Source organism: Rattus norvegicus, chromosome 5 (assembly GCF_036323735.1).
Source record: "Rattus norvegicus strain BN/NHsdMcwi chromosome 5, GRCr8, whole genome shotgun sequence".
Classification (NCBI taxonomy): domain Eukaryota; kingdom Metazoa; phylum Chordata; class Mammalia; order Rodentia; family Muridae; genus Rattus; species Rattus norvegicus.
Genome location: NC_086023.1, coordinates 135,036,934 through 135,062,892, shown reverse-complemented (window position 1 = coordinate 135,062,892; position 25,959 = coordinate 135,036,934). Strand labels below are relative to the sequence as shown.

General features: G+C 40.6%; 1 protein-coding gene across 11 annotated transcripts in view; it reads left to right on the top strand.

Annotated features, from left to right (window-relative positions):
* Nucleotides 1–25,959, top strand: part of Mast2 (microtubule associated serine/threonine kinase 2) — a 139,190-nt gene that overhangs the window by 89,303 nt on the left and 23,928 nt on the right. For 6 of the 11 annotated variants that reach the window (XM_006238674.5, XM_017593439.3, XM_063287846.1 and 3 more), the window contains 4 exons: nucleotides 4,567–4,658; nucleotides 18,870–18,945; nucleotides 22,454–22,474; nucleotides 25,626–25,704. In XM_006238674.5, the coding sequence (XP_006238736.2) occupies nucleotides 4,567–4,658; nucleotides 18,870–18,945; nucleotides 22,454–22,474; nucleotides 25,626–25,704 (268 nt within the window). Of the gene's footprint in view, nucleotides 1–4,566; nucleotides 4,659–14,180; nucleotides 14,330–18,869; nucleotides 18,946–22,453; nucleotides 22,475–25,625; nucleotides 25,705–25,959 lie in introns of those variants that run through there. The other 5 variants (XM_006238675.5, NM_001108005.3, XM_063287845.1 and 2 more) reach the window with 3 other exon arrangements.

Genomic DNA, 25,959 nt, shown 5'->3' with positions numbered 1-25,959 from the left:
TCAGGCTCCTGTCAGCATGCACTTCTTGGCATCAGCAATATTGACTGGGTTTGGTGGTTGTATATGGGCTGGATCTCCAAGTGGGGCAGGCTCTGGATGGCCTTTCCTTCATTCTCTGCTCCAAACTTTGTCTCTGTATTTCCTCCTATGAATATTTTTGTTCCCCCTTCTAAGAAGGACTGAAGCATCCCACTTTGGTCTTTCTTTATCTTGAGCTTCATGTGGTCTGTGGACTGTATCTTGGATAATCTGACCTTTTGGGCTAATATCCACTTATCAGTGAGTGCATACCATGTGTGGTGGGAGAGAGAGAGAGAGAGAGAGAGAGAGAGAGAGAGAGAGAGAGAGAGAGAGAGAGAGAGATTGGGTTACCTCACTCAGGATGATGTTTTCTAGTTCCATCCATTTACCTATGAATTTCATGAAGTCGTTGTTTTTAATAGCCGCGTAGTACTCCATTGTGTAAATGTACCACATTTGGTACATGTATTCTTTTTTCTATTGAGGGACATCTGGGTTCTTTCTAGCTTCTGGCTATTATAAATAAGGCTGCTATGAACATAGTGGAGCATGTGTCTTTGTTATATATTGGTGCTTTTGGATATATGCCCAGGAGTGATATGTTGCTCTATAATTATAAATAATAATGTCTTTTATCTCGCACTAGATCTGGCACTGTAGAGCCCCAAGATATCTGGTAGATATTTTCATCTCAGTTAGCAAAGCATCTCACCCGCTTTGCTCCAACCCATATCACACTGCCAATGGCTTCTCTCTGAGCCTGGCAACAATCTCTCTACCATCTAGTTCCCAAGGCAGGTTGCACCATGCCAGACATACACATCCCCATTCCTAGTGTCTCCAGCCACCACACACTCTCTTAAATTCAATTAAATCGCCACATGAAAGAACACAACACAGTAACCTCTGATCCAGTTGATAAGATATAATTGCCCACCTAGACATACAAAGCCCTGTACACATCCATCCCTTAAGAACATTCATAACAACCTGTGAATGTGCAGAGAGGAATCTTAACATCCGCCTCCGTGTTCACTCGGCTGCTTCTCTTCTTCGCTTCCTCCTCCTTTCTAAAACTTTTCTCCCACCCATCCTTCCTTCTAGTCCAATGACAAGCATTGTTCTATCTTGTACCTTCACCTGCATAATGCTATCATCCTGCAGTGGTATAGCTGGGTCCTCAGGTAGTGCAATGTCCAATTTTGTGAGGAACTTCCAGACTGATTTCCAGAAGGGTTGTACCAGTCTGCAATCCCACCAACAATGGAGGAGTGTTCCTCTTTCTCCACATCCTCGCCAGCATCTGCTATCACCTGATTTTTTTATCTTAGCCATTCTGACTGGTGTGAGGTGGAATCTCAGGGTTGTTTTAATTTGTATTTCCCTGATGACTAAGGATGTTGAACATTTCTTTAGGTGCTTCCCAGCCATTTGATTTTCCTCAGTTGAGAATTCTTTGTTTAGCTCTGTCCCCCGTTTTTTAATAGGGTTATTTGATTCTCTGGAGTCTTCTTGATTTCTTTGTATATTTTGGATATTAGCCCTCTATTGGATGTATGATTGGTAAAAATCTTTTCCCAACCTGTTGGTTACCATTTTGTCCTAATGACAGTGTCCTTTGCCTTACAGAAGCTTTGAAGTTTTATGACGTCCCATTTGTCAATTCTTGATCTTAGAGCTTAAACGTTCTATTCAGGAAATTTTCTCCAGTGCCCATGTGTTCAAGGCTCTTTCCTACTTTTTCTTCTATTAGTTTGAGTTTATCTAGTTTTATGTGGAGATCCTTGATCCACTTGGACTTGAGCTTTGTACAGGGTGATAAGCATGGATCGATCTGCATTCTTCTACATGCTGACTGCCAGTTGAACCAGCACCATTTGTTGAAAATGCTATCTTTCTTCCACTGGATGGTTTTAGCTCCTTTGTCAAGGATCAAGTGACCATAGGTTTGTAGATTCATTTCTGGGTCTTCAGTTCTATTCCATTGATCTACCTATCTCCATAACAATACCATACAGTTTTTATCACTATTGCTCTATAATACTGCTTGAGGTTAGGGTTGGTGATTCCCCTAGAAGTTCTTTTATTGTTGAGAATAGAATAATTCCTTTAAAAAATGTCCTTTTAGGGGCTGGGGATTTAGCTCAGTGGTAGAGCGCTTACCTAGGAAGCGCAAGGCCCTGGGTTCGGTCCCCAGCTCCGAAAAAAAGAACCAAAAATAAATAAATAAATAAAAAATGTCCTTTTAAAATATTCTAATAGTAACATGAGATTTGTATTTATAATCATGTGCATTTCTAGTGGTGTCTTTGTGTAGTCATCCGGATTTTCATCTGATATAACTTTCTTTTGGTCTAAGGGTCTTCATTTATATAATTCTGTATTTGGTTTATTTTTGAGAACGATTCCCCACACACAGATTTGCTTGTGTGTCTGTAATACCACAAGTGCACAGGTTCCTTCTCAGGCCTGACGAAGGCATTGGATTCCACTTGAAGCTGGGGTTGCAGGCAGTCATGAGTCACCTGATGTGGGTGCTGAGAACTGAACTCAGGACCTGCGGAAGGATAATGAAGTGCTTTTAACCACTTTCCCATCTCACCAGCCCAAGGAAGAGGCTTGTAATGCAGCTCAGGTTGCCTATAACTTGTGATCCTCCTACTTCTTCTGCCTGGTAGAAATTTTAGGTATTAAAGCAAAAGATCAGTCCACAAAAGCAAAAACAAAAAACAGGAGTCCACAAACCGAAGAGCTTCTGCACTGCAAAGCCAGTATTCAGGCATGCTGAGCTTTTCCACTAAGTCCACCATTTGTCCAATGAAAGTTAGGGTTGGCATTAAGTTGGTTTAAAGGCGATTGACTGTTTGAGCATAATATGTGAATTAGAATTTGGTTTTTCTTTAAGAGACATCTAGCAGTATTTAAGCAAAACACATATCTTCTTTTTCATACCTTTCCCATTCTCTGGGATCTTGTGTCTGTCATTGAGAACCCTGTTCTTCTCTCAGGACTTCAACCTTCCCTGGGGACAGCTGCTTCCACTCCCAGCAAAGACTCTTTCCTTTTTCTTTTTCTCCTCCTCACCACTTCTTCCCAATTTTTTTTTCTGTTTTTTTCTCTCTTTTTCCATAGCTCTGTTCATTCCAGTCACAGACGTTTTATTCCTTACTATGTTCCTGGCACCTGTTATAGGGCCTTAGCATGTCAGAGTTAGTCCATGCAGTGAACATAGATTTCTTTGAACAGCACACTTTCATAATGTCTTTTTTTATTAATTAGACAAACTCATTTGATCAGTAATGCCAACATCCTGCTCAGAAACTTTGCAGGCTTCAAACCTCACGAAGTCCAGCCCTTCTCTTGCTTCTCTATACTCATCAGCTTCTTCAGTCTCTCACTTTCTTTTTCTTTCTTTTTTTTTTTGGAGCTGGGGACCGAACCCAGGGCCTTGAGCTTGCTAGGCAAGTGCTCTACCACTGAGCTAAATCCCCAACCAGTCTCTCACTTTCTAGTATCTGCTGAGGTCTCCATGTGCAGTCTCTAACCTTTACTGGCACTTTGGGATCATCACCCAAAGTGACTCTTGTACAATCCCTACCTACTTGTAAATGACATAAATTTCACCATCTTCAGTTTTTATTTTATTTTTCAGTCTTTTTATCTTATTGTTTTGCCTCTTTTAATCTACTACTTTCTTGTTGACCAAGCTGGTCTTGATTGTGCTCTGCCTAACATGACGATCTTGTCAGTTATTGGGGGATTGTGAATATGGTGAGTGGTGGCAGAATATGGTGGGCTGGCTTGCCAGCAGGCTCGGCAGACTTCTTAATGCCTTTTTGCTTTGTTTTTCTTCAGAGTGTTTTAAATAAAAAATGAACTGGCTTTAAAATACATTTGTAAATGTTTTTAAATAAGAAATATGCCCTAAAATGCCTTTTCATCATGATTTAGTTTTCCTGATCATAGGAAAAATAAGTCCATTGTTAACCTGTAAGGAAATTCAGTTTTATTGAAACAACTCCAAAATAAAGATGTTAGATAATTTATCAATTAGTTATTTGTAAAAGTATCTTGACAGACTGTAAATTAGCTTCATTTTTTAAGAAAAAACATTGAATTTGTGAGATAAATGTGGGATCATTTTATGCATTTGCTTGTTTATTCATGTTCATAGTCAAACTCAAGGCCTTGTATGTGCTTGATGAATGCCCCATACCAGCCTAAATAAAACAATACTTTTACACATGCTAAGTTTCCACGTTAAGTTTACAATTTAGAACAAGATTGTTGGTCTAGATAGGTTCTTCGGTTTCTTCAGGAAGCAAACTTAGCTCTGGAAAAATGCAAGTCAAGACAAAAGTCAAGGCACTGGCAAAAGTTACTCCAAGGTAAAATGAGCTGAGTTACGAAGTCTTCAGTGGTTCGCACCGTAATTGGGGAACAGTGAGTTTAAAGTACTACATTGTTCAGTCAAGGAATCGTGCTACTCAGGTTCCTCTTCAGCCAACCTGGATGCCTGTAAGTGACATTTTGTCTTTATTGCAGCTGTCGGACGAGTAACCGCAAGAGCTTGATTGTAACCTCTAGCACATCACCCACACTACCAAGGCCACACTCGCCACTCCATGGCCACACGGGTAAGTGCTGCAGATTTTGAAAAGTTTAATAAAACATTTCCACAGGCACCAGGTTCTCTCCTACTTCTTACATTTTGAGTTTAATATTGTCTGACTAATGCCTGTTATTAAAATGGCAAACATTACCTTGGTTACCTTGACCAAGGAATGCCACAAAGTCACACCATGCAACAGTTCTATTGCAAGAGATTCATTGGGGAAGTGGGTGAAGGTGAAAGGCCATCTTGGATTGGGGACATGAGAGAGGGATAGAGACAGACAGACTGGGAAGAAAGAAGACAGAAAAGGGGGTAGAGGGAGAAAATGAGAGCTCATGCAGTGATGTCCAGAGGGGCCTTTAAAGGAGCGCTTGTGCTGCTAGCAGCTGAGCTGAAAGGCAGGCTGGAGGAACGCCAAGTTTACAACACAAAGAATTCATAGGCTCTTCCTGCGCGAGTATGTGTACATCCTTACGTATGTTACTTCTAGTCTTGTACATATTGTGAAGCCACTTGGTCGATGGCCCCTGTTCTAATGTTATCTATCACATATGGCTTGAGTTATCTTGGGTCATATGATAACCATCCACTAAAATTTTGTCCTACTGTGGACTGACGGGTCCTTGAGATACAACACACATGTCTATTCACTCCAGATAGGGATCCCATGATAGACCAAAGTACAGATACCACCAAAGTCCAACTTGGAGATGAGACAATGAGTTGTATTGGAGTTGCTTATAGAAACAGAAATGGCTCAAAGACAGGTGCATCTCCAAAGCCCACCCCAGCTCAAGTGACAGCTCACAAAAGCTGTAAACTCAGCACACATGGGACAGGCTGCAAGTAGCTCAACAGGTTGGAGAGTGTCCCTTCCAAGTAACCTAGTTAGTTTAAACCTCCTTTATACAGTGTCATTGGTTTTTTGTTTCTTTTAGGCAGCTGGTCAGGTCTCAGAGTTGTCCTTATAGCATGACTAGTTTGAGAGTCTTTTTATAGCTTTGTTTGATGAGGGGCTCTCAGTTTTTATTGTTTACTCTGGCAGGCAAGGCCCTAGTTAATCTGGTCAGTTTTAGGGACTTCCTGAAGGTATTTTGAGTTGTCCTGCTTAAGGAGCTTCCTTTAAGAATGGAATGTTTTTATCTTGGAGGAAACTGTTACACAAACACCTGCCATAAGGTCTCACAGAGGATTTTCCTATATTGTAAGACTTCCATTAATTTTTCCACTTGAGAAAACAAAATATAAGGGATATTTGCTTCATATTGACATTGATTTTTACCTATTATTTCTGTAGTCGGTCTCAGCTCTATATAGAACTTTATAGGTAGTGTAAGAGCTGATTTATTTGCTTCTGATTAAGGGAGATACATATTTGTAATGGAGTTTGCACTAACTCAGGCCTACACTACTTACTAGGAGAGGGACAGAGACCTTATTTAACTTAGCCAGGTGTTTTGTTCTAGACTTGTATCATGAGAGTCAGACTCACCTTTGCTGCAGGAATTGTTGTAGTATCCTGTTTAGAGCAGAACCTCTTAACATAGGGTTAATGATAATGGGCAGGTTGGAACAATAGGAAATTGTTCAAAGATTGCTTCCTAGATGTCTTAATTGCTGGGTACTATTAGCCTAAGCCTGACTTTTGTCTGTCTTTAATTAGTAAAAGGGGACATTAATTACTGAAACAAGTGGATATCATAGGCTTAAGCTTGGTCTAGTCTTGTGGACTTCTCTTTTTCTGATGGTTTACTGAGTCTTTGAGTAAATATCAATACTCTAAGAGGGATGCTAATTAAATTTCATCTTTGGAAAAGGGGATCATCTGAAAAACTTACTTTCGAAGACACTACCAACTGTAAAAGGAATTAAAAATATATTTGGCCTTTAAATAAAGCAAAGCTCTCTCTTTTTTCCTTACATAATTCCCTGGGGCTTTTTTGGTATGTTTGCTTGTGTGCATGCATGCATGCGTGTGTATTTAATGGGTTCTGGCTTCCCTTGAATTGCATTTCCACCCTAGAACTTTGTAAAGTTTCAGCATATGTCTGACCTAGATTTTCATTATATGGAAATAAATTTAACTCCTCTAGTTCCCATACAGAGCTGTAATGTAAGTACTTGGCTATAGTAATAACCAGTAAGTTATTTTCTGCTGGTGAAATGGGTCAATTCAAGCCAAATTACAGTCTATAAAGATAGGTTTATTGGGAAGCAAGTTCACTGGTCCCAAGGAACATGAGGCTGGGGGAAGTTGTTGCTGGGAGGAAGACAGAGGAGAGAGGCAAATGTCTGGTTTATATAGGAACGTGTATCTGGAGGATGGGAATCCCAGACCTTGGGCTCAAAAGTTCAGGGCAGAGGACAGAATATGCCCTGTAATGGGTAGGGACTAAGATGCTGGGATAACCTGGAGGCCAGATCCACCTTGTATGTAAAATGTGCACCTCAGCAGTTTGTCCTGGGTCTGAATCTCAACAATTCCTACTGGCTACTCCTCTCTGAGATGATTATCCCTAGATTTCTGACAGTTTAGGAATAAGGCTTCCTTACTCGAGTGATTCTGATACATGATCTTTTCTGCCTGCCTGGGTCTTTGAAATTTAACTCTATGAGTTAGTATTTATAACATGCCTTGTAATTCATAAATTTTTCATACTCACCTTTCAGCAAACCATGGCAGAAAATTCAGAGAGAATAGGCATGAAGCATATGCTTTGGTCGATTGTAGACTGTACTTAACCAGCTGTTCAGAAGCAGCACTGGTTGTTCTGTACAGATCACACTTGGTATCTACTAAGTTGTCAAACACTACACATCTGAAATTTCTAAGTCCTATTTGCTTTGCTAGTAAGACTTGAATCTCTTGAATAAAAAAGATCTGTTAATTTGAAAGTAACTAAATAAATTATGTACAGTTCAATTTAGTATTAAGTGTCTTTTTCATATTTAAGTTATTTATCTAAGTATGGGCATGGGTATGCAGGTGCACAGAGGGCCAGAGCTGTTGAGTCCCCGCTGTAGTTGGGTTTGCAGGTGCTCTCACCCAGAGTCTTCTGAAGTGAACTTAGGTTGTGGAAGAACAATACATGCTCTTAACTGCTCAGCCATGTCTCCAGCCTGGGGTGTTATATTTTCTATAAACAGGTACAGCTTAGTAAGACTAGTTCAGTAGGTACTTAGTTCTGTTTTTTTGGGGGGTTATTTATTTGATATCTTGGGGGGGGGAGAGCAGGTTAGGGATTTCATCCCAGGGGTCTCTGTAAACTAGTGTTTGGTTTTGTTTGTTTGTTTGGTTTTTTTTTTTTTTTTTTTTTTTGGTTCTTTTTTTCGGAGCTGGGGACCGAACCCAGGGCCTTGCGCTTCCTAGGTAAGCGCTCTACCACTGAGCTAAATCCCCAGCCCCTGGTTTTTTTTTTTTAATAATCCTTATTTTTACATTAGTTTTAGGCTAATAGCAAAACTCTACAAGATATATACTCTGTCCCTATACATGTAAAGGTTCTCTATTGTCAGAATGGAACGTTTGTTGCCCTTGGTAAACCTGCATTGATGGGTCATTATTACCCAAACAGCAGTTTTGTATTTGAATTTACTACGGATGATACATACTAGACATGGCTATGACGACACCTGCTGCCATTGTGGTTCCATACAGAGCATTTCTATTGCGGCACCTGTTCTGTTGATTGTCTTCAAATGTTGAGCTGGCTACATTCCTGAGACAAGCCCCACTTGGCCATGGCATGTAGTTCTTTTTAAGTAAACATTGCTAAATTCAACTTGCTAATAATGCATTGATAATCTTTGTATCTATTTATGGAAGGTAATAGTCTGTGGTTTTGTTTTTATGTTTGTCTGATTTGGGTAAGGTAAATGGTAGCTTGAGAATGAGCTGTGATTATTCCTTCCCCTTCTTTCCTTTGGAAGAACTTGTGTAGAATGGGGATCATTTTTTTTTTTTTTGAAATGTGCACTTGAAACTGGTGCTTTCTGCCTTGGAAGATTATTAATTATTGATTCAAGATCTGTGATAGATTGAGACCTGTCCATATTAACCTATTTTTAAATGAATAGTTTTATCAAATTGTATCTTTTATAAAATTAATCCATTCTAATTGCATTACGAAATTTGTGGGTATAGAATTATTCATAGTATTTCTTAACTAATGCTTTTAGTTCCTGAGACCCTTATGATACCCAGCACTTAATTTCTGTTATTAGTAATCTGTGTGTTGTTGACCCCTACTTTGACAAGAGGGTGATTGTTTTGTCTTTTCAAATAACCAGCTTTAGATCATATTGATTTTTCTCAATTTTCTTATTTCTAATTTTATTATATATCTACATTTTGTTTTCTTTTGCCTGAATAGTTAATAATTTAATTTGCTTTTTTCCTAGTTTGGAATGAGTTTAGATTATCTGTCCTGGTGTATGCATAATGCTCTCAGCTACTGACTGCTCTGCACTCACACATTTTGATAAATTGTGCTTTTGTCTTTATTTTGTTCAAAATATTTTCAAATGTTTTTGAGTATATAATATATTTGGAGATTTTTTCCATCTATCTTTCTTTTATTGATTTCTTTTTTTTTTTTCCTTTTCTTTTTTTCGGACCTGGGGACCGAACCCAGGGCCTTGTGCTTGCTAGGCAAGTGCTCTACCACTGAGCTAAATCCCCAACCCCTCTTTTATTGATTTCTAATTTCATTTTGCTCTAAGCAGATATGGAATGATTTCTGTTCTTTAACCTTGGTAAGATATATATTCTGGTCAAGACTGTAGTCTGTTTTGATGAATTTTTCATATGATATGGTATGGAGATGTAATAGTTGTATATCTGTTATATTCATATGATTGCTATGATAAACTTAACTACTCCTCTTTTCTGTCTTCTGGATATGCCATTCCTCTTTAAAGGACATTAAAAATTGTAACTATTATGTCATCTTCCCTCACCCCTGGTGGTGTTCATTTTTGCCTTATACATTTTGATGCTTAGTTATTTGGCAAATTCACTTTAAGACTTGGTACACTGAAGCTGGAGAGATGGCTTGGGGTTCAGAGCACTTGCTGTTCTAGCTGAGAATCCATATTTGGTTCCTAGCTATCTCTGGTTCTCGGAGATCTAGCATCCTCTTCTGGCTTCATTAAGTACTAGGCATTTATGTAGAACACATACATGCTTGCAGGCAAGCAGGTAAAAACACTTGTACACAAAATTTTTTATGAAATAATAATTGCCTGCAATGTGTTGTTTTTTTCAACAAGCAATGGGAATAGAACCACATGCTAAGCCAAATGCTTTTTTTAATGTAGAATTCGGTTTCTTACCTATATAATTTTTCTTTACGAACTGCTTTTTAACTATTTCTTTGAAGATAGATTTGCTGGTATTAAATTGCTAATATTTTTGAAAAGGTATCTTTCTACTTTTGAGGACTATTTTCATAGGTATAGAATTCTAAGATTATGCTTTTTCTCTCTTACCTCCCTCCCCTTACACTATTTCACCCTACTGTCACTTTTGTCTGTGAGGGTGTAATCTTGTCTGTGTTCTTTTGTGGGGAAGGCATGACTTCTTGCCTTCTTCCAAGACTTCAAAAAAAAAACTCTTTGTGATTTCTATAATGTGTACACAGTATACCTAAATAGAGTTTGGAGGGGCGGGGGTTATCCTGCATGTGTCTTCTGACCTTTCTTGCTCTATAGCTTTTATAAGACATTGGGGTTTTTAAGCATCTTTTCTATTTATTATTTATGTTTGTTAGTGGTTTGACTGCATCTGTGTTTGTGTGGTGGTGTTCAGACCCCCTCACCCAGTTGTGAGCTGCCATGTGGGTGCTGAGCTTGAACTTGGGTCCTCTGCAAGAACAGTCAGTGCTTCTAACCCCTAAGCTATGTCTGCAGCCCGCAGGGTTTTCATTCCTTACTGTTCCAAATGTTCTTCTGTTTCTGCTCTGTTCCTTCTCTTACTGGACTGCAGGTCTGCTACAGCTTTTGCTGATTGTCTCAGCTCCGGAATGCTTTCCTCCTTTCACCTCTCCTCCTCCCCATTTCTCCTTTGCTCTTCAGTTTTTGAAATGTGTTGACATCTCCTCAAGTTAGTGATGCTTCCCTGAGATGTCCTGTCTGTCAATATGGTATTCTTGACTTCCAGTGCAGTGTTTTTGGTCTTTAGCTTTCCCTTTGCTTCTTTAACACACATCTGCTATGTAATTTCCCATGTGCGCTTGAGTGAACATTTGGATATTTGTCTCCTCTTCCATCCAAGCATTTATCATAGGGAGATTTTCCCTTCCTCTTTTGCCTTTTAATATGCCTTATAGCTTGTTTTGTTTTGTTCTGAGACAAGGACTTAGCTATGCTACCCTGGATGCCTGGAACTCCCTACATGGGCCAGCCTGGCCCGAGGTCTGCCTGGTTCTACTGGAACTAAAGGTTGCACCACCACACCTAGTTCATATAATTATTTTTTTGTTGATAGATGGCTATAATGTACTACATAAATTAACCACAGTAAATTCGGGAGACGTATTCTCTAGTTGTATAATTGAGTCTACGTCTTTGGATGGTCTATGCTGCTGGGCTATAAATTAGTGTATCTTAGTTTAATTCTCCCGGCTTATGTGGGCAGGAGATTGTAAGAAGCAGGAGTTAAGTACTTCCAATAGATGAAGTACATTGTAGTAGTTTCTTCAGAAGTTGGGCCTAGTTAAGAACAGAGTGCCCTGACTTTTTCATAATGGTCCTTCTTCCTCTGCTTCTTCTGGAATCAAATGAAGTTTTTCACTGTGAGAATCTGGTCACTGTCCTGTGGATAAAATTTACCAGGCTGGAGATGGCTCAGCGGTTAGAAGCACCGACTGCTCTTCCAGAGGTCATGAGTTCAATTCCCAGCAACCACATGGTGGCTCACAACCATCTGTAAAGAGATCCAGTGCCCTCTTCTGGTGTGTCTGAAGACAACTACAGTGTACTCATATATAATAAATGAATAAATCTTTAAAAAAAAATGTACCGATACTTAGAGAGACGGTTAGAGAGATGATTCAGTGGTCCAGAGCGCTGGCTGCTCTGACAGAGGACCTAGCTTTGGTTCTCAGCACCCACATAGCGGCTCACAGTAACCAGTTCCAGAAGATCCTGTGTCCTCAGTCACCAGGAGCACACATGGTACATAGACATTTATGCACCCAAAACATACATGCATATTGAATAAAAAAAATACATTATCCAGTAATTCTTAACTCTTAGCCTAGCCCATACTGAGCCTTGGACAAGTCATCCATTGCAGTCAGGCCTTCTTACTCTTCCTACTTCTTCTACTGGTTCCCATGGAGGTTTTTGTTTATGAAAGTACAGTCTGTAAATTCAGATTTTCTGCATCTACGTCTTTATCGTCACTTTGGGAAGTAGTGTTTGTCCTGTAACTTCAACTTATCTGGCAACCTGAGATTGTCTTATTTTGTAAAACCAGGCAGTACTTAACTTTCTGTATTCTCTTCAGTTCTACTCCTTGTTACGGTTGTTTTGAAATACTCATAATTTTGAGCTGGAAAGTTTTGTGCCATTCAGATTTTTTTCTTCTTTCTTTCTTTCTTTCTTTCTTTCTTTCTTTCTTTCTTTCTTTCATTCATTCATTTATTTATTGCAGTCTGGGTCCTTTATTTCCTTTTGTCCATTAGGCTGTGGAATGGGCTCCAGCAGCTCAGGCCTCTTCCCGCTAGTCCTCACAAAGTGGGCTTCTCTGGGTGGCGCAGGCTGGCGCTTCAGCTGAACCCAGATGCCCTTCTCTTTGGCTTCCTTTTTTTTCTGATCATTCTCTTTCACCCGCTTCAGGAAGCTGTCTCTGCTCTTCACATTGATCCTCTTGGCCAGGATCTTGCCTTTAACTTGCTTGTTTACAATGATGCCCGCAGCATGCTGGGTGACATTGTAGACTCTTCCGGTTTTGGTGACACTTACGGGGCATTCCTTTTTGAACAGTGTCCATTCCCTTGATGTCTACAACGTCATCCCTTTTGTAGATTCTCATGTGTGTGGCCATGTTTCCTAACAGGTCTAGAGAACATATACCGAGTACCTTTCCTCTTTTCTTTTGTGTTCATCATTTTGGCGAGTTACTGGAAGATGGCTGCCTCAGCCGAAAGCCAGATTTTTTTTTCTACTTCTAACTTTGCAGTGAGTTACCCTTCTCTTGTCTCTAAGATTTGTTTCAACCTTTTCTCCATAGTTTCCGTTTTCTCCCTTGTGCTTTGTAGACACTACCTCTAATCATGCTACTTCTGTCTTCCTTAAACTCCACCTCTGATCCCAGCATCTCCGCATAGTGAGATGTCGTCTGTGCATTTATGTGAGCAATCGAGTATGTTTGTCTTGATTGCATGGAATAAGTGTGGAAGACATAAACATTGCCGATAAGAAGATTAAAAACCTGCGTGTGTAGATGAGCTTTAGGAGTAATGAGCAGAAACTGAAAGGCTAAGGTACATGACTACTAAGCTGAGGAACATTCTAGTTCTTAGATTAGAGGAGGGAGAGCACAAAAGGTAGAAGAGGAAGAATTCTGAGAAACACGAGTGTCTTGGAGCCAACAGCAATAAGAACAAGTTCAAGTGAAGCTATTAGTGACATCACTGCCATTTGGATGTAGCAGTGTGGAGTCAGTGTTGATGTTTGGTAGCTGTTTATTATGGAATATTAGTAGCCACAGCCTGATTGGACAGTCAAAAAGAAAGAAAAAGAAAACAGTAATAAGTGTAGAAGTATTACTATAAAAAGTAAGAAGCAATACAACTCAGAGGTATAAATCCCTGGCCTGGGGTGAACAAGACCCTAGGTTAGTTCCCATGCACAAGAGGAGAAAAAGTTAGAAATGAAATGTATTATGTGCTAATGGAAGTCATTCCATGTAGTAAAAACAATTGGCCATTCGTGAAAAAGGGTAATGTCTACCACAGTCTGTGTGGCTGAGATGGAATGAGATCCAGTGCCTAAGCAGAAGGTTGGCCTTAACCAGGAGCTCGTACAGTTACGTGTAGGGAGGGTGGCAATATAGCACAGCTATGTGAAGGCACAGTACGGAGAGCTTATTAGGGTGTTTTCTGATTACTTCTGCTCGATCTGTAAAGTGAGGTAATTCTCTGAGAACCTGAGGACAGAGAGTAAACTATAAAATAGTGTTAAACCAGTGTGAGAGTAAACAATGAAACTGTGGTCTGGTTTTTATGCAGAGTCAGTGGGATCAGTGGATCACAGGGTACTACTCCGCCTCATTGTGTGGCATTCTCTAGAAACTTCTCAAGGCTGAGATGTTGAAAGATTATGAAGACAGTGAGATCACTCTTGTCAAAAGTCATGATAAAGAGAATGTTGGGAATTCAGGAATAACAATTTTTACAGTGAAGGGTATGGAAAGGTAGGTATAGTATGTTTTGATAACTTTAGAAAGGAGTAGGTTCTGATGACATGATTTCAGACTTGGGTATTTCTATGTCAAAGGAGAGAGAATGCCTGAAAGAGAAGATGGAAAGCTAGCAAGGGATGCGGTCCCCACCCCACCCCCGGCCTTGTCAGAAGGAGTAATGAGGGGAGAATAGCAGAGGAAGCTGCCACAAGTGACAGCCATGCTCCAACTTGAAATCATAAGGACTGCATTAAACCCATGCTCATTTAATATGCTATCAGAAAGTAAGTTTATGCCTTCTACAATATTTGGATAATAAGCAAGGTGTTTTCAGAGATAAGTTCAAGCAGAGGCTACATGTCTATAAGTGTGGAATAGAATGTTACAGTTAGGAAATAAAAATGCAAGCCTTCACTGGTGTATGTTTCCAGATTATAAATTGAATTGCTAATTTGGTTAAGAGGGTAGACTAAGTTGTGGGACGGCTCTACGTTTTATAAAGAGTTAAGATATTAGTATCTTGTGTCATTCTTTTACCTCAGATCTGTGGACTGTAGATGTTCTTATGACGTTGTAAGTCTCCTAAGCTTGTATTGCCAGTTTTACACTCATACCTGTGTTCATTTTCCTGGAAGAAGAGTTTAAGAAATTTTCCAAAGTTGTTTCTTAATCTACAAAGTAGGTGTTCTTTAAGTGTTTTCAATCACAAAGTTGAAAGTTTACAATATAGAAAAAAAGGTTTAATAGGAATGCAAACAAAAGTCTAGAAAATCTAGAACTACGTAATCCTAAAAGTGAGCACTTAGCACATTAGCACAGAGATAAAGGAAACACTGTCGGGGCTTGGAGAGATGGGTTATACTAATTAAGAGCCATTGCAGTTCCATCCATAGACAGCACTGGAGTTCAGCTCCCACCACTCACAGTCACAAAGGAGTTGTTTTCAGTTGCAAAGGATCTAGTGCCCCCTTGTGGCCTCTGTAGTTGTACACACATGTACACATAAACTATTTTTAAAAAAAGAAAAAAAAATTGTCATGTCTTTAAAGCTTTCTACCTTTTTGCCACAAGTATATATTTACCTGATGAAAAATACCAGTTACTAAAAGGACTGCCACAGCTGGCAGTTGGAAGGTCAGTTAAAAGACCATTGCCGTTATCCAGGTATAAGAAGTTATTAGAAGTGGAGAAATACGTGAACACAAGAAAAACAGGAGTGACTAAAGCAACCAGAGTGCAGTGCCTCATTTCCTGCTTGTGCAGTAAGTGGGTAAGGGTGCCATTAATTGAGACAAGGACTACTAATAAGAACAATAGATTTCGGACTCCTCTTTCAGAGTCCACATGGACACTTAGAACAAAAGTCACTTGTAAAGCAATAAACACAAAGATCGTTTTCATTAAGCAGCATTGGGACAGTTGAATATCCGCATCAATAAACATTAAAACTCAGAACTGGGGAGATGGTTCACTCCCCAGTTGATAAGCCACTTGCCAGGCAAGCTTCCGGGTCTCCAGAACCCACATGAGCCCAGCAGGCATGGCCGCCTCCCTGTAGTCCCTGCACGCCCAGCCTCCTGAGAACCTGGCTAGCATAGTGTGCCTATGAGTGCCAGGCTCAGCAAGAGATCCTACTTGAGTAAGTGAACGAACTGGGAAGCAATTAAGGAAGACATGCACATCCACGTTGAGCCTACGTATACGATCAAGAGGCCCAGAGGAGGACCAAGAGAGTGTGTGGCCAAAATGACTATATTATGTAGGAACCAGAAGCTCAGCCCCTGTGCTGAAGAAGTTTAGGATAGGACCCAGGGTGAGAGGCTGGAGGAAGTCACAGGCACTGAGTGAGACTTGTCCCACCTTTCTTTGGGACCTGAATATAAAAAAGATTAATAATTTGACTACTTGAAAATTAAGAATTTTTAGTTATAAAAAGATACTCCAAAGACAGTCAAAAGGCAATGAAATAGAAGGTAATTGTGACGAATGTGACAAAGGGCTCTAGATTCAGAACACTTAAGGAACACTTGTAAATAATAATATGATTGAAAAATAGCTAAAGGCATGTGTAAAAAGATACAGTTTCGTACAACAATGCCAAGCAACCAGAGCTTCCAGGGACTAAGCCACTACCTAAAGACTATACATGGACTGACCCTGGACTCTGACCTCATAGGTAGCAATGAATATCCTAGTAAGAGCACCAGTGGAAGGGGAAGCCCTGGGTCCTGCTAAGACTGAACCCCCAGTGAACTAGACTGTTGGAGGGAGGGCGGCAATGGGGGGAGGGTGGGGAGGGGAACACCCATAAGGAAGGGGAGGGGGGAGGGGGATGTTTGCCCGGAAACCGGGAAAGGGAATAACACTTGAAATGTATATAAGAAATACTCAAGTTAATAATAAAAAAAAAAAGATACAGTTTCATTAGTAATTGCAAAATTAAAGTCACAAAAATATTCTCTTCTTTGACTACTAATGATGACTTGCTGTGGGGGGAGGGGACAGTGGCCCTGATGGTGAGAGTATAAGTTGGTAGAACCGTTTTGCAAAAAGATTGGCATTTGTTTTACATAAAGTTGCAAAATGGACTAACTTAAAACACAAAGGCTGTTCCTGCAATTCCACTTTTATGACCTGTCTAGGATAGGCATTCTGTAGGGACAGAAAGCCTAAGGTTGCCAGAGGTGAAGAGGGGATTAAAGAATGTCTACCATAAGCAGGCAGATTGTATTTTTTTTTAAAGATTTTTCTATTTATTTTCTATGAGCACACTGTAGCTGTCACAGAAGAGGGCATCAGATCTCATTACAGATGGTTGTGAGCCACCATGTGGTTGCTGGGATTTGAACTCAGGCCCTCTAGAAGAGCAGTCAGTGCTCTTTACCACTGAGCCATCTCTCCAGCCCAGCTGGTAAAAGAGTGACTTTTATAATAAGATGATTAGAATGCACTTTGGGGGGGGGGGGCAGGGTTGCTCTTTTGTTGTCCTGACTTGCTAGAACTTACTCTGTAGATGAGTGTTTAGTAAAGCTAATGTAAGGAATTATTTAAAATCAGGATAATGTTGACTTTTAGTGAGGAGAGAAAGGGAATTTATTGGGAATGAATACGTAGATGGCTAGGGAAGTAATATTGTTACTCTTGCTACTTCCTACACGGGTGCTTGGTACATAATTGTGTTCTTTTATAACCGAACTGTAAGGGAAGGAGCTGATTCAAGTTCAACTAAGTGCTTCTGTTTTGTATATGATATTCATTTGACTATAACTTCTTACAGTGAATTGTCTTTGAACCCTCTTCCCCCCCTTCTCTCTCTCTCTCTCTCTCTCTCTCTCTCTCTCTCTCTCTCTCTCTTTCTCTCTCTCTTTTTTCCGGAGCTGGGGACCCAACCCAGGGCCTTGTGCTTACTAGGCAAGCGCTCTACCACTGAGCTAATCCCTAGCCCCTGAACCCTCTCCATCCACTAAATTGCTTGGTAAAGTCCAAAAAGCCTGTTCTGTGTGGTGCTACATTTTCTTTTTTTCTTTAAAACATTAGTGTTCTGACATGTTAATCTTCCCCAAATAAGTTTAGATTATTAATGTATTTATTCTGTTGTAAACTTCAAAATATTGACCACCTTTGCATTGACCATCGAAAGGAAGTGCCCTCATTTGATTCCTGTTCTGTGACAGACCCCATCAGTGCTGTTTTGTTTCTGTTTACGCTTTCGGTTATTTGCAACTTCCTTGCCTTCTAACACTATGAAATGCTCCCTGCTCATCTGTATTTCTAATATCAGTCTTAGAGTCAGTCGTTTCTTCAAGAAGCTTGAAGGGTGTATTTGAGGGGAGGGTAGTGTTAGAAACCAAGGCCTGAGTAACAGCTTTGCTATTGGAGAGCCATCTTTCTTTGTTCCTTAGTCTTACAGTTGCCATTTCTAAAGTTTCTAATGTCAGCAGTCCTTCCTCCACTCCTTCAGTGGCATTGCTTCATGTGTGTATAATGTGCTTGGATTCTCTTGTCGGGCTGCATTATTTCTCAGGATCCTCTGACATGGGTACATTATTTGTTTGAAATTTGCATATCTCACCTGACTAGGTAACAACCCATAGTCCCAGCTACTTGGAAGGCTATGACAGGAGGAGCTCCAGGGTTTTAGGCCACCTCAGACATGTTCGTAAGACACACACTTCATTTCAAAAATCAAAGCATTAGGTTATGAGTGAATCCCAGTGTGAGGCAAGAGTAAGATTTCAAAAACAGCCTGGGCTTCTGTCTTAAAATACCAGTGACTAGCATACATGAAAACTAATTTAGAAAATGGTAATTGAGGAGGTTGACCCTGCTTTATAGACCCCAGAGTTTGTTAGATAAGCATCTTATGGTGTGCTTCTATCCTGAATCTCTCTGCCGAAGAACATTATCCTTAAAGTATGAACATTTCTGTTTAGCCCCTTGGATGCAGTGTGTGAAGACACTTGTACAAGTAACTTTTAGACTAGGTATTCTATTGTCTTTGGGAAAAATCTTTAAGTCTTTGAAATACTGTAATTCGTTATGTTCCTGAGGGGGCAGGAAGCATGTGAATCACTGCTATATCTAGAATGGGTGTCCATGAGGTATAGGTTGTCTCGGGTACCTTGAGAGCAAAAGAGAAAATTTTTGGGTTTGTCAAGCTTTTATAAAGACTCATAAACTGAGGGCTGGCCTGAGAAAATAATCAAATATACTAGATTAATGAGGAGAAAGGTTTCTTACCAGAAAGCCACAAGTTAACCCCACCCTCACCCCTCATTCCCAAAGCAAACCTCAAAGAGGGTTCTTTTCCTTTTTCCATCACAGGTAACAGTCCCTTGGACAGCCCTCGGAATTTCTCTCCAAATGCTCCTGCTCACTTTTCCTTTGTTCCTGCCCGTAGGTAAGTTGCTCGAGAGCCTCCTTTGTGCTGTTTTGTCTTGTCTTGTCTTGATTTGTTTCTCTATGTAGCCCTGGATGTCCTGGAACTCACTCTGTAGACAGGGCTGGTATTGAACTCAGAGGACAGAGAACTCAGTGCTGAGATTAAATGTGTGCAGCACTGCAGCCTAGCTGATCCGTGTGCTTGGTAGATGTCTGAGTTCTCCTTTCAAGTCATGTGGATTGGGTTGCCTTGGACTACCAGTTGTTAAAATGCATTCCTTTCTGTCCTCTCCCAGATTATACCTCTTGTTCAAGTTTTCCTTTGTAAGTGACTGTGCATATGCAGATGAACAGAAAGATAGAAGTAGATTCATTCTTTTAAAAATATAATCCTAAACACAAGACATTGGTGCCCTAAGAATATATTCCACAGCACTATGCGGTAACTGAGAATTATCCTCGGGTCATAGAAGGGACAGTGTTCCAGAAAGGATCCAGAGTAACACTCTTACCTTGTATCCCAAGTATTTCCAAGAAGCTTCCAAGACATAACTTTCTTCTCAGCTTTTGTTGGAGTTTTTTTTATGCTTGTTGTTTTTTCTTTTGTTTGTTTTTAAACAGGGTCTCATGTAGCCCTGGCTATGTAGGCTATACAGGCTGCCCTACATTAGTGTCTTTTTAATGTGTTTCTTGCAGTTTTCTGCTTCACCCAGCTAGCTCCCAAATTGAGACTGGACTGTACTATTTACAAGCTTTAAGGACACAACAACTGAGCAGTATTGCTCTATATTAATCCTCTAATCTGGCAGCCTCCCAGTCAGAATCCCAAAGATACTTCATTTTTTCTCTGGGCTCCAGGCCTTTTCTCATGGTATCTCCAAGGACTCTCTTCCTGCTGCAATTGCTACTTCTTCTCTCTTCTTCTTTCCCTCCCCTGGCGGAGAGGAAGTCCAGCCCTATTCTCTCTGTTGCTTAGTCATTGACTGATCATCTCTTTATTGACCAATCAGGGAATTAAGTAGCAATGTTCACACAACATTGAGACAGCCCTATTCAGAGATTCCTCCTTGGCTCCACCTCCCAAATGCTAGGAATACAAATTTCAGCTTTCAGCTGGGCATCCCAGGTATGAGTACAGAAAGACTATAGGATCTTCGCTTATAGTTAACTGAGCCTGGAAGGATTTGTTAAGTCCCATTTCTCTTGAGTCTGAACTTGATAGTGTTGTTTTTGTCCTCTCCTAGCGGACCTGACAATTCCACCCATGCCAGAGCATATTAGGAGGCCTCTGAAAAGTCCATTCTGACAGTGTCTTCAAACCTTTTGCTAAGGCTCCCTACACATAGTGGCTTCTTTTTACAACTCCAGAACGCTCTCTTAGCCAAACTCCAGAACTCTCTCTTAGCCAAAGTTCAAGCTTGTGGAGCTTTTGTTTTAATTTAGGGGGTTATTTGCTTGTTGTTTAGTTTTGAGGTAGAATTGTCTTTAGTTCTAAATGGGAAAGTTCATTTAAAATAATAGTAATAAGGTTCCAGCTTTGTAACTGTCAATGGCTAGAGGATATAATATATCTTGGAGTAAGAGCAATTCTGATATTAAGATACTTTCTTTGCTAAGTGATGGTGGTGTGCACGCCTTTAATCAATCCCAGCACTCAGGAGGCAGAGGCAGGTGGATCTCTTCAGTTTGAGGCCAGCCTGGTCTACAGAGCCAGCTCCAGGACCACCAGAGCTACACAGAGAAGGCCTGTCTAGGGGGTGAAAAGTGAAGGTGTTGGTTGGGAGGACTACTTTTTCGCAAGGTAGCAGAGGGCTAGGTCTGTAGTTCCGTCGGTAGAGGACTTGTCTAACATGCACAAAATACCAGATAAATGAGGTGTAATGACTCACACCTGTGATCCCAGTAAGGGGGGGGGGGAGCAAGAGGAGAAGAAGTTGAAGATCATCCTCTGCTACTTACTGAATTTGAAGTAACCTGTGCTAGCTACATGGGATTCTGTCTTAAAACAATTAAGATAAAATAATAATAAAAAACCAAAGCAGAAAGCGAAAGAGATTGCTGAAACAAGTGCTTACTATTTCCATTTCAATTGAGAAAAGACACATCCCATTCTTCCCTAGAGTTCTGTATGACTGAGAAGGAAAGGTGAGGAAGGGTTGATGGCTGACATTGGTGCTTCTCCTCACTTAGTAGGTGCCTTACTCTGAAGAAATCTCATATGGGTTTGTTCTGTGAACTCACATAAACTCATATAACTTCCATCTGGTTAATCAAGTGTTTTGGTAGGATCATATTGTAAGTTTGTGTTGACTTGATAATTGTGGCCTGTATGTGAGCTTAATATCAAAGTAAGTATGAGCTGGAACAATAAGATCTGTTATCAGCTCCACAGAGGTGGCATTGGGCCATTTCTTCATTTAATAAATATTTACTGAGAAATTTTGAGTCAGGCTCTTTGAGTGCTAAGTTATTCCATGGTAACACAGTGGAAATACACTGAACGTTCAGTCTTACTAAAGTCTTATGCACTTGTCCTGGAATAAGGAAATTGTCCTGCAGACTTTAACTCTGTGGACACATTCTATCTCATAGTAAATGTTACGACCTTTTCTAATCACATAGTCTGAACATTCTTCATCAGGACATCCCACTCCACCTGTCGCTACTCTCCAGGGTGTGGTGTTTGCTTTCGTGTTTTCTGTCTTGCCTGAACTAGAATCAAATCACGCTTTAATTAGAGATACCTTAAATGTGTTGAGAGCAGCAGCCTGGTAAATAATAAGCCCCCAGTGCTTATTAGTCCAATAAGTGGTTCGAGTAAGACAGTAAACGAAGGCACAAAGGAATCCATTGTTATAAACTGGAGGCTGGAAGTTTAGCTCAGTGAAGGACCTGGTTGCATCCTCAACTCTGAAAAAGAGGGCCAGGAAGACAAAGTTATAAACTAATAAATATGTTAAAGGGAAGGAACATGATTTTGTTTGGAAGAAAAGAATAGAAACAGGCTTCCCACTGGGTAGATGCCTTTGAAGACTGAGATGTAGCTATTGCATTGAACCCGTGGGTGAAAACATAGAGACTATTTTAAGCAGAGAATGACGGGCATTATTCTAATGGAATGGCAGGCATTGCTGATGCCCTTGTAATTGCTTCATTTATACTTGTAATAGGGATAGCCAAAGGGCTTTGAAGCTTGGTATTGACCAATGTGACCCAAACATGTCTGAACTATGGACTGACATTGAGTTGTAGTTGTGGAATGAGAGCCCTAGGCCATCCTTCTGCAGAACATATAGGGAAATGGCCAGGTGTGGAGTAAGGAGCCCTTCAGGATGAGATTTGTGTCATATCACAGAAAGGACATAACTGAATGGAGAGGGCAGACCATCTGTCATATAATTCTGCCTCAAACTGCCACACATTCTTGAACTAAAGGTTTGTCTCTGCCAAGCTACACACAGTACTGGGGGTGGAATTGCTCACATTGATTCACTTTGTTTCTCATGATATGTGTCTTTTCACTGCAGCCATGGCCACAGAGCAGACAGGTAATAACGGGTGTGATGGGGAGATGGGCTGGGCTACTGCTTTGCATGGTTCGTCAGTTTAGCATGTGATCTTTGTGTTTGGTGGAAGAACTGGTTGTTTTGACTTCTTTTCTGGATGTGGTTTTGAGAATTGAGCCTTTCTGATAAAGAGGGCACATGGGATCTCAATACGCCCCGTTAGAACGGAGACTCAGGGGGCTGGGGATTTAGCTCAGTGGTAGAGCGCTTACCTAGGAAGCGCAAGGCCCTGGGTTCGGTCCCCAGCTCCGAAAAAAAGAACAAAAAAAAAAAAAAAAAGAACGGAGACTCAGGGCTCATATGTTGGAGGCAGTATTTGCTGAGTAATTTCCAAGCTTTCAAGCCTAGGGACTTTAGTCTCTGCTTTTCAGTATATACCACGAAGTAGCTATCATACAAGTGGTTTCTTTTTTCATCTATATCAGTGGTTCTCAACTCTAATGCTGTGACCCTTTAATATACTTCCTCAGATTGTGGTAACCTCAAGCTATAAAATTATTATCATTGCTTCTTTATAACTGTAATTTTGCTGCTTTTATGAATACTGAAGTAAATATCACTGGTTTCCAGTGGGCTTAAATGAGCCTCCTGTGAAAACATCATTCAACCCTGAAAAGGGTCATAGCCCCACAGGTTGAGGATCACTGATCTAAAGATTGAAAATTACCCGTGAAAATACAGATTTGACAAGGTCATAGGAAATCCATCCCTGAGTTATACTTGACTAATCTTTGCCCAGCTTTTTTCCTGGACTTGAGTGGCTTTCTTGTAGATCACCCAGGACCCATCAAAGAGGTAAGGAAGAACATTATATTTTAGCATCCTTCTGGACACTGTTTTGCCTCAGAGACTGAGTTTCAGCAAAGCTCAACTGTCCATGAGCTGGCTGGCTGAGTAGCATGAAGTTGCATGTGGCATGGAACCTCCTGCTCTTTCCTTTACGAATCATGGTAGGAAAATGAAATAATATTGGTGAGAAGGGGAAGATGACTTGAAAATGAAGAGTCCTGCCAAGACTTCTTGTTGTTTTCTCTTTTTTATAATCTATCCCCTGCTATTAGTAAGACCTTGAACGAATAGGCAAATCTATGCAACTATAATTGGAACTTAACTTATAAAAATCCTCCACCGTTCATATTTTGAGATTCTTAAGTCAGGACTAGAGATCTGGCCTAGTGATCAGTAGCACTGGCTGCCCTTCTGGAAAAACAGGATTCAATTCCCAGCACCTATATGGCTTCTCTCAGTATCAGTGACTCCAGTCCCAGGAAAGCTGAGGTCCTCTTCTGACCTTCATGGGCGCTGCCCTCATAGGGTGCACAGACATGTGTGGGCAAAACACCCATACACATAAAAGTAAATTAAAAATCTAAAAAGTATTTCCATGAATAGTAGCAAATATGTTTTGATTCAAATTCCAATCAAAAAGGATATGCCACCAAGCTTCAAAGAAAGAATTCTTTAGGGCCAGCAGAATGGCTCAGAAAGTTATGGCACTTGCTGCCAAACCTGACAGCATGAGTTCAGTCTCCAGAACCCATGTGGCAGGAGGAGAGAACCAACTCCCACAAGACATTTTTTGATTTCCATATGTCATATGTACATCCTTATAAAGGCTCTTCCCCAGGCCAGTGGACTGACAAAGAAGGAGACACTGAGTCTGAAGTGAACATCAGTCGATAATCAATAGTAACAGGCTCCTTGGGATTTATTAGGACACATAAGTTGGCTTCAAGAATATTTGCCAGTGAACAGCAGTAACCTTGTGAAAGACTAGTGAACTAACTTGTCTGTTTATGACTTTGGAGAAGGCTTTCTGCTGTTTGCAAATATATTCTCCTAAAGCACAACAGAGAACCACAGTTCTTTGCTTTTCTGACCTAGAGAAAGTTTAAGCAGGTTTTTGAGCTGAAGCTTTTAGAACACGGACTTGTAATTATTTGTCTGGATGATGGGATGTGGCATAAAGTATTCTTTTTTATGTTGTTTACATTTATCTATCGGTGTATGTGTGTGTACATACACATGTTACAACATAAATGGAGGTCAGAGAACAGTCCAGAAGCCCATTCTCACAGAGCAGGCCCCACACAGTTAGCTGTCTCCTATCATATGAGTCCCTGGAATCAAACTCAGGTCATCAAGCTTGGTGACAATTACCTTTACCTGATGAGTCCTCTCACGAACCATAGAACATATGTTCCTTTAAAAAATTTTGTTGTTGAGCTGGTGAGATGGCTCAGTGGTTAAGAGAACTGACTGCTCTTCCAGAGGTCCTGAGTTCAAATCCCAGCAACCACATGGTGGCTCACAACCATCTGTAATGGGATCTGATGCCCTCTTCTGGTGTGTCTGAAGACAGCTACAGTGTACGCATATAAATAAAATAAATATTTAAAAAAAATTTGTTGTTGAAACAGGGCTTACTTTATAGCCCAGGTTGGCATGGAACTTGCTTTGTAGATGATGCTGTCTTCTGACTCACAGAAATCTTCCTACCTCTGCCTCCAAAGTGCTAGCATTAAAAGTGTGTACCACCATGCCCAGTTTTTGAAATAAAAAAGAATTTTTATGGGCTGTCAAGATGGTTCAGCATAGGTGCTTATTGCACACCCACCTGATGCCCTAAGTTTGATCTGAGTCCTACAGGATAGGAAGAGAAAACCTATTTGTGCACATTTCTCGTGTGTGTGTGTGTGTGTGTGTGTGTGTGTGTGTGTGTGTGTGTGTGTGTGTGCGCGCGTGTGTGCGCGCAACTGTGATGGTCAGAGGGCAACTTTAATAGGATCTTCTTCCAGTATTTGGGTACTTGGTTCAAACTTGGATTTTAGACTTTGTGGCAAGTACTTCTACCCACTGAGTCATCTGACTTATCCATAACCATTGCTCTTATTCAAGAGCATAGACTCTGCGGTGTTGGTAGCTATGTCTGAAATAAAAATCACACAGTAGGCCCCACACAGTAGATAGGTGTGAGAACTCATGCTAGATAGACAATGTCTTGTGTTGTGAGACAGTGAATCAACTGTCTACAAATATTAGTGGACATAAGCAGGCAGGCCCTGAAGCTCAGAGTGTGACCCTATAGGAATTTCATAATATTCTCTCTCTCTCTCTCTCTCTTTTAATGTAGGACTGATGGACGGCGCTGGTCTTTGGCCTCATTGCCTTCTTCAGGCTATGGAACCAACACTCCTAGCTCTACAGTCTCTGTAAGTAGCCAGAGTTGTAACCATAAGTGGTGCTTTGAATAGGGAGTGGCACTAGTAGGAGGTGTAGCCTTGTTGAAGTACCTGTGACCTTGCTGGAAGAAGTGTCACTAGGGGGTAGGCTTTGTGGTCTCAGTAGCTCAAGCTGGGTCTAGTGGCTCAGTCTTCCTTCTGTTGCCTGAGGATCAAGTTGTACAACTCTAAGCTTCTTCTCCAGTACCATGTGTAACTGCCATGCTTCCTGCCAGGATAACAATG